The sequence below is a fragment of the Ovis canadensis genome, chromosome 1 (assembly GCF_042477335.2).
Source record: "Ovis canadensis isolate MfBH-ARS-UI-01 breed Bighorn chromosome 1, ARS-UI_OviCan_v2, whole genome shotgun sequence".
NCBI classification, from domain to species: domain Eukaryota; kingdom Metazoa; phylum Chordata; class Mammalia; order Artiodactyla; family Bovidae; genus Ovis; species Ovis canadensis.
In genome coordinates this window covers 96,074,769-96,087,780 of record NC_091245.1, presented here as the reverse complement: position 1 = coordinate 96,087,780, position 13,012 = coordinate 96,074,769, and the positions used below count along the sequence as shown (strand labels likewise).

General features: G+C 41.4%; 1 protein-coding gene across 1 annotated transcript in view; it reads left to right on the top strand.

Moving 5' to 3' along the window:
• SPAG17 (sperm associated antigen 17) overlaps positions 1-13,012 on the top strand; it is a 259,656-nt gene that overhangs the window by 214,360 nt on the left and 32,284 nt on the right. The window contains exons 39-43 of the mRNA XM_069602119.1: positions 2,493-2,592; positions 3,086-3,133; positions 5,917-6,016; positions 6,733-6,835; positions 8,479-8,610. Coding sequence (XP_069458220.1) covers positions 2,493-2,592; positions 3,086-3,133; positions 5,917-6,016; positions 6,733-6,835; positions 8,479-8,610 — 483 coding nt within the window. The remainder of the gene's footprint in view (positions 1-2,492; positions 2,593-3,085; positions 3,134-5,916; positions 6,017-6,732; positions 6,836-8,478; positions 8,611-13,012) is intronic.

Sequence of the window (13,012 nt, the reverse complement as noted above, 5' to 3'; positions counted from 1 at the left end):
GGAGCAACTACATAGGTATAACAAAAACCTTGCCCTGTTTTACACTACGTGTAGCCCAAGCAGTCTACTTTCAGAAAGTAATTTATTTGGGGCTAGGTCAGGAAGCAACAGTTAGAACTGGACATGGAACAACAGACTGGTTCCAAATAGGAAAAGGAGTACGTCAAGGCTGTATATTGTCACCCTGCTTATTTAACTTATATGCAGAATAAATCTTGAGACATGCTGGGCTGAAAGAAGCACAAGCTGGAATCAAGATTGCTGGGAGAAATATCAATAACCTCAGATATGCAGGTGATACCACCCTTATGGCAGAAAGTGAAGAGGAACTAAAAAGCCTCTTAATGAAAGTGAAAGAGGAGAGTGAAAAGGTTGGCTTAAACATTCAAAAAACAAAGATCATGGTATCTGGTCCCATCACTTCATAGGAAATAGACGGGGAAACAGTGGAAACAGTGTCAGACTTTATTTTTCTGGGCTCCAAAATCACCACAGATAGTGATTGCAGCCATGAAATTAAAAGACGCTTACTCCTTGGAAGAAAAGTTATGACCAACCTAGATAGCATATTAAAAAGCAGAGACATTACTTTGCCAACAAAGGTCTGTCTAGTCAAGGCTATGGTTTTTCCAGTGGTCATGTATGGATGTGAGAGTTGGACTGTGAAGAAAGCTGAGCACCAAAGAATTGATGCTTTTGAACTGTGGTTTTGGAGAAGACTCTTGAGAGTCCCTTGGAGTGCAAGGAGATCCAACCAGTCCATTCTAAAGGAGATCAGTCCTGGGTGTTCATTGGAAGGACTGATGCTGAAGCTGAAACTCCAGTACTTTGGCCACCTCATGCAGAGTTGACTCATTGGAAAAGACTCTAATGCTGGGAGGGATTGGGGGCAGGAGGAGGAGGGGATGACAGAGAATGAGATGGTTGGGTGGCATCACTGACTCAATGGACATGAGTTTGAGTGAACTCCTGGAGTTGGTGATGGACAGGGAAGCCTGGCGTGCTGCAATTCATGGGGTCGCAAAGAGTCTGACGCAACTGAGCAACTGAACTGACAGCCCCAGAAAACTTGGTTATATAGTTTCATAGTTCATAGAAGATAAGCAGTGGAGAATTTTTGTGGTTTGGGGTTTTCTTTTCTAATTTGACTGTATGACAAAAGTCAGAAACTGGCAGCCATGGGCTCCATTCAGCCCACAGACGTGTTTGCATGTCCTGCGTGGTGTTGGCTTGCACAGCTGTATTTGTTGTTTTTTATATGAGTCTTCCTCTACCATACAGTGACATGTAGCTGAAGGTAATTAGCAGCTGCCCCTCCAGGACTGCCATGGACAAAAGGGTCCATCAAAGCCCCCAACATCTCCTGGTCCTTACAGTCTGTTGTCACTCATTTTGTGGGTGGCCTCTTACATTAGGGTTGCCGGATTTAACAAATAAAAATACAGAAGACCTAGTCAAATTTGAATTTCAGAGAAACAACAAATTTTTTTTTTTATTGTGAGCAAGTTCCAAAATAACGAGGAGCATGCTTATACTAAAACAACTGTCATTGCGTCTCTGAAATTCCCATTTGACTCGATGTCCTACACTAGTAACCCTACAGTGTAGCATTTGAATTTTTAACCTCTGGTGTGAGGGAACAATCAGTGAACAGGTAAATGCACAAGTTGCCCAATATTGAAGGATAAACCAAACGTATTTTTCAAACAGACAAGCAGATGCAGGAATCAACAGTCTTGCATGTTTACAGCTGCCCTGACCCATTAATAGTGGTGATCGTAAGTCATTGGTCCCCAAAGTACTTCCTAAAGCACTAGTCTATGACATGGTTCCAGAGGAAAATGAGTTTTATAATAAAATAAGTTTGGATACTGCTGCATGATGCCTTATTTTCTTAGACAGCCACAAGGTACATGAACTAATTAAGGGTTCAGAAAAGTCCTAAAGTAATGAAACATATTTAACTTTGTATAAATCAGTATTTCCTAAACTCATATAACCATGGGATATGGAACCTTCCTTCCTTTTTTTATCTCCTGTTAACATTTTGCTGAGACCATGTTGTGGAATAACCTCTGAGAATCACTGCCCAAATTATCAAACAACCATCATATTGTATTCATATCCTTGGATTCAGACCCTAAGATATCTTTTTAAAAACACAATTTCAATAAGATATCTACTTTGGGGGAGTTTTGGTGCTTCAGATGTGAAAAAACTCATATAGAACACTGATTCCCCTGATGATGTGGGACAGATGAAGAGTTTGCCACATTTTACGTTTTGATTCTAAGATGTGTGTTTTCTAGACGGATATTTCATAGAGCTACCTGGTTTCCTGTGATATTATAACTTGGTCATCAAATTCTAGTAAACATTTGGGAAGCTAAATATAGGCTCTTAGAAAACATCTCAGATGAGTAAGTGAGGGCTGGTTGTGTGTTGTGCTGTCAAGAAGTGAGGATAAAAGCTAAATCCATCTATTTTTAAAGTTGCAGCCCACCTAACTGATCTGTTTAAGCAGTCTTTGGCTAATGCTATGGAATGTCCACCAGAAACCTTTGAGACAGATTTCCTTGAAAAGAAATTGAGGTAAGCTGATCCAATAATGTGTTCTAATCAGTATTAAGGAAATGAGGAGGAAAGGGGGAGATAAGAGTATAATACTGAGGGTGATTGCTACTGCTAAGTCACTTCAGTCGTGTCCGACTCTGTGCGACCCCATAGACGGCAGCCCACCTGGCTCCGCCGTCCCTGGGATTCTCCAGGCAAGACTGGAGTGGGTTGCCATTTTCTTCTCCAGTGCATGAAAGTGAAACGTGAAAGTCAAATCGCTCAGTTGTGTCCGACTCTTAGCGACCCCATGGACTGCAGCCTATCAGGCTCCTCCGTCCATGGGATTTTCCAGGCAAGAGTACTGGAGTGGGGTACCACTGCCTTCTGAGGGTGATAATATCTAGGAATTCTCAGCCTTTCATCTTCCACGCTGTTAACAATTTATCCTGCAAGGATGGTTTTTCTTCTGTTGTCTGTAAACTGAGAGCGTGGCCCTTTTTCATCATATTTTTCCTTTCCTTTTACACAGGCACACAGAGACGACAAAGCACTGGAAAGAAAAGTTAGCTCAAAAGAGGTAATTCTACCCTGAAGTCTACATAAGCATGGGAAAGGCCCAGTTTTGTGGAGTCATAGAATTTTAGGATGGGATGGTTTGCAAGGTCCTACCATCTAGGCTCCCCCTGTTCTTCAAATCTCTGCTAATACATTTCTGCCCAATGGTCATTCATTGTGCAATGATGTTGTAATCTTTTGAGGAAACCCATTTGAACATTAGGTAGATCCTCTCTCTGTCATAAGCAAGAAAGCTCTCTTGTATTCTCTGTGCTTTGGTAATTCTAATATATTGATAAATATTCTAGAACTTAATGTAGAGCATAGTCATAAACTCGCAAGAGTTCTTATAATGCACGTGAGAAATGTACTCTAAGCATTATGTATGCTGGCTTCCTTTCAGTCTTAGCTGAGGGTTCCAACCCCAGCCCTCTCGCCCTAAAGAAAAGAAGCCAGATATATTTATTGGGTATACAGGAGTACATATTGTACCATTGCACACATTTGCATGGCTGCTCTCCAGAATGGCTCCCAGGATGAATATGCTTCTTAATAAAAACGTCTGGGTTGTGGAATGTGTTGGAGAAGTAGTGAGATATAAGACCTTAGGTCTCATGGGCCACCCCCCTATAAAACTAGAAGATATGTACTGTCCTATAGAATATCCCTGAAAGAATTTCCAAGAGCCTGGTGACAGAGTCTGTGGGAAAGGAGATTAAGAGGTTAGGGGACAGTAAAAGATGAGCTTCCTTTCCATTATGTACTCTTTTCTACTTATGTACACGTGCATGCGTTATCCATTCATTTAAATTTTTTTGAAACATTAACATTTTGAATTTTAACCTAGATAATGGCAAGCCAACAAATGTTTTTGAAGAAGAAAGTGTAACATGGAATTGGATATGTGTCCTAGAAAAGAGAAGGGCTAACAACATGGAAAATGGGTGGGAGATGAGGGTGAAGGAAGGAAAAAGTTTCCAGGATATAGAAGATGGTCAACAAATGACAGATGCTGTGGAAGAACTGGAAAGGAAAATGAAAAGAGGAATTTGGGCTTATCAGTTGGAAGGTTTATTGATTTCTTTTGTGAAAACAGTTTTAAGAGAGTGGTAAGCAGTAGCTAGACTGCCATAGATTGACGAATGAATCCACTGAGGCAGTAGAGATTTAAAGAGAAATTCAAGTTGTTTAATACGACAATTTTCATTCAGCCAGTATTTCTAGAGAGGCTGTCTAGTATAAGAGAAAAAGCACTAGTCTTAAAGGCAGCAGACCTAGAATCAGCTTCCATTTGATTATCTGCAGACTGTATGATGCCAGCTGGCTATTTTACTTCAGTAAAATTGACTTCAGGATTTCAGTTTGCTTATCTATAAAATGAGGATGATTACATTGCCTAATGTCTAAGACCTCTGTCAGTTCACTAACAGCTGACTTGCAGGGGCGCTAATCAAGATCACTGGCTCAAGGGCATACTACCTGGGTTTTAATTCAGACGTTGCCTCTTACAGGTGACGTGATTTAGGGTAGGTTACTTAACTTCTACGTGGGCTTCCCTGATAGGTCAGTGGTAAAGAATCTGCCTACAGTGCAGGAGACCTGGGTTCTATCCCTGGGTTGGGAAGATTCCCTAGAGAAGGAAATGGCAGCCCACTCCAGTATTCTTGTCTGGGAAATGCAATGGACAGAGGAGCCTGGCAGACAACAGTGCATGGGGTTGCAATAAAAGTTAGATACAACCTAGTGACTAAAACTCACATGCACATTTATTTAACTTCTATATGCCTTGATTTTTTTGACCAATAAAATGTAAATATAAAGTATTTTGCAAACTTTTCCTGGGATGCAATCAGCACTGAAAAATGAAAATTATTTCAGATAGGGTTAGGTTCAGCTACATTCAACAAACAGCCCCCCAATCAGTACTTTTACAAGAAAGAAGTTTATTTTTCCTAAGGTAAAAGAAGTCAGAGGTGGGTAATCCCTGGCAAGCAGTGCCACAACACCATCAGGAACTAACATTCTTTTCTTTTTTCTGCTTCATCATTCTTGGCACATGATTTCCATCCTCAAGTTTGCTTCATAGGTGCAAGATGACCGCTGCAACTACAGCCATTTCATTCATATTCTAAATAGTAGGGGAAGAGTTGAGGCAAGGACAAAGGGAAAACCTTCCAACTGAGACCTCTCTGAAAGCTTTCTGAAGTCCTACCCAGTGACTTCAGTTTGCATCTTACTGGCTATCCGTATATTTAAGGAAGGCTGGGAAGTATACCTTTTAGCTTTTTTAGTTAGACCATTGCCTTCCCCCAATACAGGTTCTAATATTGGAAAGATAACTAGCAGTATTCTTGTGATTGTTTTTATTTTACTTTATGATCATTAATCTTATTATTCATAAGCCATTCATGCCCCAAGTTTCCATGTTTATTACCATTGCTACTGAAATTTTGGAAATCAGTAGAATCTAACTATCAAACTTCAGAGAACTGGAAAGACAGGCAAAAAGGTCAACATGTGATTTGTAGCCTTCCGAGATCAACTGTAAAACCAAACAACAAGCTGGTGTCATTATTGCCTAGCTTACTTGAAAGTCTAATTTCCAATGTAGGAAGTGTGACCGAGTCTAGAAGAAGCAGAAAATGAACTAAAACAATTTGACAGAAAAAAATGCCTGAGTTAATTCTTATCAGTTTTACTGTTTGGGAACTGCACTTTCTGTGGGATTTAGAGCTGAAACACAAGCAAATAATATTTTAAAATATTTTTTGTCATCTTCTGCATCATTGTGGAAATATCTACCAGGAAGGAAATTGAAAAAACACAGAACTATCTAAAGGAAATTAGGAGCAAAGCAATATCACCCTACTTCAAATCTGAACTGAGCAAGCTTTATCAGTCTCAGGTAATTGAATGTAATTGAATGAGTCCTCGTAAGAATTGGTACAATGCCTACACTATTAATGTAACCCACCTGTCGTGATGTTGTTTCTTCCCTGCTTCAACCATCAACCCAACTGACTAGCCCATACTCTTCAAGTCCATGCTTTCACAAGCATATGAGAGGGAGGTTCTTTGCCAATGTATTACTATAGCTCCACCTCCCTGCCTTGCATTAGCACTATTAATTCCATTCTCCCACCGCTATTTTAAGCCCTTTTGGGGGACTGAATTCTCCCTATTGATGACTACCCTCTGATAAATCCCATTTTGAAATTTTTATTCTATTAAAATGTCCTCACTCATCAGCTGCTAAAGCAACACTAAGAGATTATAAGTTCTGGGAAGTCCATGGAAGGAGAACATACTTCACCTCTTCTATGAAATTTTGAAACTCTAAAGCAAAAGGAGTATTGTCACATGTTCAGAACTCCCTGTGCTTCTGTGAAAATTCCAAATGCTATTGTTTACCACAGGTGGCCTGACAAGAAAGTATGGGAAATTATGGAGAACAAAATCTAGAATTAAGTTACTCTTTTGAAAAACTTGTAGTTTACAAACCTTTTTCCCAGGGCCCTAAAAAACATGCTTTAATCACTGCTCACCAACTCAGTGTGCTTGTAGCAGTTGCCTTTCAGCCACGAGTTAAGTCTAAAATAAGTCTTTGGTTTTTCCTTTAAGTTTAATTATCTGGACACCCTTTCCAAAAACTTGCCTCCTTTTACAAAGAAAGATGAGGATGCAAGCAAAGAAGCCGCTCAAGATACATCCAGTCTTCCTCCAGGTGTGTGTTCATGTAGCTCTTATTCCTGCTCACGTAGAACATAGCCAGTTTCCTACCACTTTTTGTCTCAGTAATAGCTAAGTATATAACCCACTGTGACCTACGTATTACAGATTTGGCTGAGTTATACGAGGAAGCTAAGCTGTAAATAAAATTTAGTTTTCACCCTGTATGCTTAAAATTTGCCTAAAAGTATTGAGAAGACCTGACTAAACATAAAAATCATGGGAGTATTGAAAGGTTGTTGGAGAATGGGGCATTCATGTGGTCTCAAAGTATCACCTCGCATATTGCCTACTAATTATAAGGTGAATGAATGGAGGAAGGTGGCATTTCAACCTTAATCAGGTGATCAAGCTCCTACCAATTGCAAGACCACCTAGCATGAAGTATTTTCTCATATAGCACAATACAGAGTTCCTAGGACCTGTGTAGAATTCTTGCCAAAAATCTTTAGCCAGAATTTCATCAAAAGGAAAAAAGCCAAGAAATCCAGAGTGTAGACATGTTATAAGACAACTGATGAACTCTTCAAAGAAGTCAATGTCATTTTAAAAATGTTAAAAGATGAGGTGATTGTTCTGTATTAAAAGAGACAAAAGAGACGTGAAAACTACTTGTAACACATATATTTTAGATGCTGGATTGAGAAAGAAACAGCTATAGAAGATATTTCAGAGCAGTTAGCTGAGTCTGATTTAGGGACTGTATGAAAGGGTATTGTGGGATTACTGTAAGTTTTCTTGGGTATGGTGATGGTGTAGTAAACATGTAGTGGACATGTCTTCATTTCAGGAGGTGCATGTTGAAGAATTTAGGGATGAAATGAAATTTAGTTGTTCTCTTGAATAAACTGAGTTGTTAAAATAACCAGACAGAGGGATTTTCTGCTGTACAATGCAATACCACGAGCTCGGCTGCCTGGAATGAGGACAGCCAAGGAAAACACCTGATTACCGCAGCATTTGCAAAGCAAAGATTAAGGCTGGAACAAGAACTCACAGACGTGATGGAGCCCAGTCAGGGATGAAGGCACCCTGGGCAGACGACACTAACCAGTCAAGCCTATCTTTCCATTGAAAGGGGGCCAAGGCCACAATATTTTCAGCATGGTCCTTCAGGTAGTTGCCACCATTGAACTAGGGTTGGCACACACACAAGTTCAAATGTATTTGCATCCCCAGTCCTTGAAATAAATATATTTAAAATTTGTTTCATATTGCACTGATTTCTTAGAGCACATTTTAATACAGAGCTACATTTTCAGAGTAATAAATGGACTTATGATTGGAAACTTTTTTAAAAAAGAAATGACGATTCAGTTACTCTTGCCAGGTAAAAGTAGATTGAATTACCTGGTCTCTGTTTCATAACCCAAGATAACAACTACTCTCTGGTCATAAGGCCCAGAAAGAACCAGCTAGTTCCTTGGGAGTGAGTCTTACAGACAGTATCCTGTTTGTTAATGGCAAACATTGTATCATATAACGAAAAATCCTGGCTCTTAATGGCTTGCTTCCATTTACTCTCTTTAAAGAGTATAGGGGGAAAGCACCTTGTTCATTGTAATACAAACATTAGTAGTCATTGTATCACTGTCCAAAATATCACTTTAAATTATTTGTTTGGGTTTTTTATTTCAGATTCCCAGAAAAATAAAGTTTCAAAACAGGAATCCTCAGATATACTTAGTGTTTCAAAATCAGAGAACCTTGAAGATACCAAGGAGCCTGCTAGCCAAAAGCAAACTGAAAATTTAACAGTATCTATCAAAGGTATGGCAGTCTATTGCTTTATCTCACTACTTCTGAAAACTGAACATCATATCTTTTTGGAGTACGGGAGATGGCCCTCGGGGCATGGTTGGCAGTTACAGAAAAAAATCCTAGTGGGTCATGGGTCATGAACCTGCAGGACTTTGTAAGGCTTCTTAGCACACCAGAGTATCTCAAAAAATATTTTGAGAATGACTATAAGTCCCAGATTGAAGGAAAGAAATGACGAATTTTTGAGATTTGTTATTTTATTTCTTCAATTTATTTTGATTCATTTATTATTATATGCTTCGTGGTTCTAAGAGTTTGTGTGATTTACTGAAAGTCGGGAACCTAGTAGCTTTGCTGAGCCATGAGTGGCTTGGTAGCTGGACTTAGATTTACCTATGATTTCAATACTTCTTTGGCCTGCAGGTGCTGGAAGAGAAACATCTGTCTTACACAGCGTGTCATCTTATTGGGGTAGCGGAAACTCAAGTGTGGAATACTGCAGAATAATATCTAGTTCCTGTGGAGTCACATTATACTGATTTCACTGAAGTCAGCTGGACTAAATATGATTGGGAAAGAAGGAAAGGAAGGGAGAAAGAGAGGGAGGGAGAAAGGAAAGGAAGGAAGGAGGGATAATTTAAATGGTATAGATAAATTTGCACTCCCTGATTCCTGTGGGCATGTTCCATTTTGAAAGTGAGGTGAGGATCAGTTGAAGGGTCTTAGTTACCTCTTACAGAAGCAACATCTTGCTTCATCTATGAGTCAGAACTAAGAGATTTACTTTATGCAAGTCCTCTTGCCTTCCTGACTCTAATCTTATGTCTCTTGTGAGGGTTGTTCATTTAGGAGGTGACTTACTCATTGCCCCCTAGAGACAGGAATGCAACCCACTCCAGTATTTTTGCCTGGAGAATTCCATGGACAGAGAAGACTGGCAGCCTACTGTCCATGGACTGGCAAAGAGTCAGACATGACTGAGTGACTTCCACTTCACTTACTCAATGTCAGGCACTGTTTTAGGCATGGGAATACAGCAATTAAGCTAACATCATATGCAGCTGAACATACTATGAGCAGACCTAGACAATAAGTAAACAAATAAGTTCAGATAATATTAAGTGGTGTCACATAATGTAACAGCATAATGTATGGAGAGTATCTGGGGAGAGAGATACCACTCAGTTAGAGGGTTAGAAGGCCCGTCTGTGAAGGGACACTTGAGCTGAGACAACAGAGACAAGAGGGAGGCAGCCATGCAAAGACTGAGGGAAAGGAATATTCCAGGAAGTGGGAACAGCAAACATGAAGGACCTTAGAGGAGAAGAAATAGAAATAAAAAGAAGGCACGGACCTGGAAGAAAATGGGCATTGGAACAGTCAGAGGAAGATGAGGTCAGAGAGAGGGACTGCAGTAAGATCCCGTGAGGAGTTTTGAGTTTTATTCTAAGAGGTGAAAGTGAAAATGGCTCAGTCGTGTCCAACTCTTTGCAACCCCATGGACTATACAGTCCATGAAATTCACTAGGCCAGAATACTGGAGGGGGTAGCCTTTCCTTTCTCCAGGGGATTTTCCCAACCCAGGGATCGAACTCAGGTCTCCCATATTTGCAGGTGGATTCTTTACCAGCTGAGCCACAGAGCCCAGGAATACTGGAGTGGGTAGCCTATCCCTTCCCCAGCGGGTCCTTCTGACCCAGAAATCAAACCAGGGTCTCCTGCTTTGCAGGTGGATCCTTTACTGAGCTATCATTCAGAGAGAAGTTGTAGTTAAACCCCACCAGAAGGTTTTGAGCAGCAGGGTCATTACATGACAAGCTTATGTTTTAAAAAGATCCCTCTGGCAACTGTGTGGACAGTGGCTCATGAGAAGGGAAAGGGGAGGACTGGAGGAAATGGAAGCAGGGAGGAAGCAACAGAGGATATTTGTGAGCGTGGACAGAGATCTGGACTAGGGGCTCAAGGCAGAGGTGGTGAGAAGCAAGTTAATTGGAAATATATCCAGTGTATATGTGTGTGTGTGTGTGTGTGTGTGTGTGTGTGTGTGTGTGTGTGATCAGAGGTAGAGCCAGCAGGGCTTGCTTGTTGATCAGATATGGGGCTGAAACAGAAGAAGAATCAAGGGGATTCCTGGGTTAACTAATGTGACCAGTTGCGAGGCTGAGCATTGGTAGTTGCAACAAGTTTCCAGGTGGTGTTGATGTCACTGATACAGGCTCATGCGTTGACGACCACTGCCCTATGGCAAACTCTGGAATGTAAAATCAGGCAGAGGAGGAGCCAGTTAAGGCAACTACGAAGAGAAAGCCAGCAAAATAGGCGAAAAATGGGAACGCGAAAATCACTGAGTGTTTTGAATATATTAAATGCTCCTGAAAAGCTGAGGAAGATAAAAAATAACCGTGGAATTGGATACGATTGCGGTCACTGGTGATCTAGACAAGAGAAGCCCCAAAGCACAGAGGAGACCGAAGCCGACTGGAGCCGCTATGTATAGAATGGCTAAGGAGCAACCAACAGCAGCAGCGGGGATGGATAGCTGGAACCAAGAGCTTTGTTGAAAAAATAAAGAAGAAAGACTGCAGGTGGAGGGAGCTGTGTTACTAAGTGAGAGGTTTTCGGCTTTGTTTTAAATTAGACACAGTAGGGACTTCCCTGGTGGTCCAGTGGCCAAGACTCCATGTTCCCAATGCAGCAGTCCCAGGTATGATCCCTGGTCACGGAGCCAGATCCCACATGCCACAACTAAGCGTTTACTTGCCTCAACTAAAGATCCTGTATGTGGTAACGAAGATCCTGCGTGCTGCACCTAAGACCCAGCACAGCCAATTAAAAAAAACTTTTAATTAGACATACTAGTAGAACATGTTGATTTGCTAAATGATGATAATTCTGCGTCAAGAGAGAACTTATGATGCAGGAGAAGGGAACATAATTGCAGGACAGCAAAGTGTGAAAAAGCTGAGAGACCATGACCTTTGGGGCAGACCCTGAGTCAAAGCTATGGTTTTTCCAGTCATATATGGATATGAGAGTTGGACTATAAAGAAAGCTGAGTGCTGAATAATTGATGCTTTTGAACTATCGTGTTGGAGGATACTTTTGAGAGTCCCTTGGACTGCAAGGAGATCCACCCAGTCCATCCTAAAGGAAATCAGTCTTGAATATTCATTGGAAGGACGGATGCTGAAGCTGAAGCTCCAATACTTTGGCCACCTGACGTGAAGAACTGACTCATTTGAAAAGACCCTGACGCTGGGAAAGATTGAAGGCTGGAGGAGAAGGGGAGGACAGAGGATGAGGTGGTTGGATGGCATCACCGACTCAATTGACATGAGTTTGAGTAGACTCCAGGAGTTGGTGATGGACAGGGAAGCCTGGTGTGCTACAGTGCATGGAGTCAAATAGAGTCGGACACGACAGGGCAACTGAACTGAACTGAATGACAGAGTTGACCTTGGATGTGAGTAGGGTCACCTCATCCACAGTGGCAGGAGAGAGGAGAAAGAATCAGGTACATGGGCAGGAGGGTTGTGGGTCAGTATTGGGAAGGTGAACGAGTGTGACGTCAAAGGAGTGGATGTAATGAGAGCACAGGAACCCGTTCCAGAGAAACAGGAAAGCAAAGCAAGAAGGTGCGACTTATTGTTTAAAGTGACAGTGTCTGTTGACTGGAGCTCTCAGGAGGTCAAATAATTGCTCAGCAGATATGATAGAGTAATAAGATGGTGATCTAGAGAGGGAAGCTTAAAACAGAGGTCTGGAAAGTGGTAAAATGATTGGTGTTGGCAAGGGCAAAGATATGACCCTGGGAGTTTCTGAGGTGGAGAAGAGGAAAAGATGAAGAAACAGGGTGATGGAAAAATCAGAGAGGACAGAGTTATCCGGGGATGCCACCAAGAGAGATGAAGGGGAAGACCGACTAAGGTGTTGGAACTGCGGTGAATCAAGGGAATGTTTGAGGTAGTCAGTGATTGGCAACTACTTGGAGATGTCATAGGTATTATTAATAATAAAATAGTCTGATGGCATGAGCTTCAAAAGAATGGGAGTGGTCGAAGGAGGAAAAAAATGTTTTGAAACTAAAGAAAAACCTATAGCACCCCTTATGTTGCTGTTCAGTCATTCAGTCATGCTGGACACTTTGAGACCCCAGGGATTGCAGAATGCCAGGTTTCCCTGTCCTTCACCAACTCCCGGAGCTTGCTCAAACATGTCCATTGAGTCAGTGATGCCATCCAACCATCTCATCCTCTGTCATCCCCTTCTCCTCCTGCCTTCAGTCTTTCCCAGCATCAGGGTCTTTTCCAACGAGTCAGCTCTTCACATCAGGTGGCCCAAGTATTGGAGCTTCAGCTTCAGCATCTGTCCTTCCAATGATTATTCAGGGTTGATTTCCTTTAGGATTGAC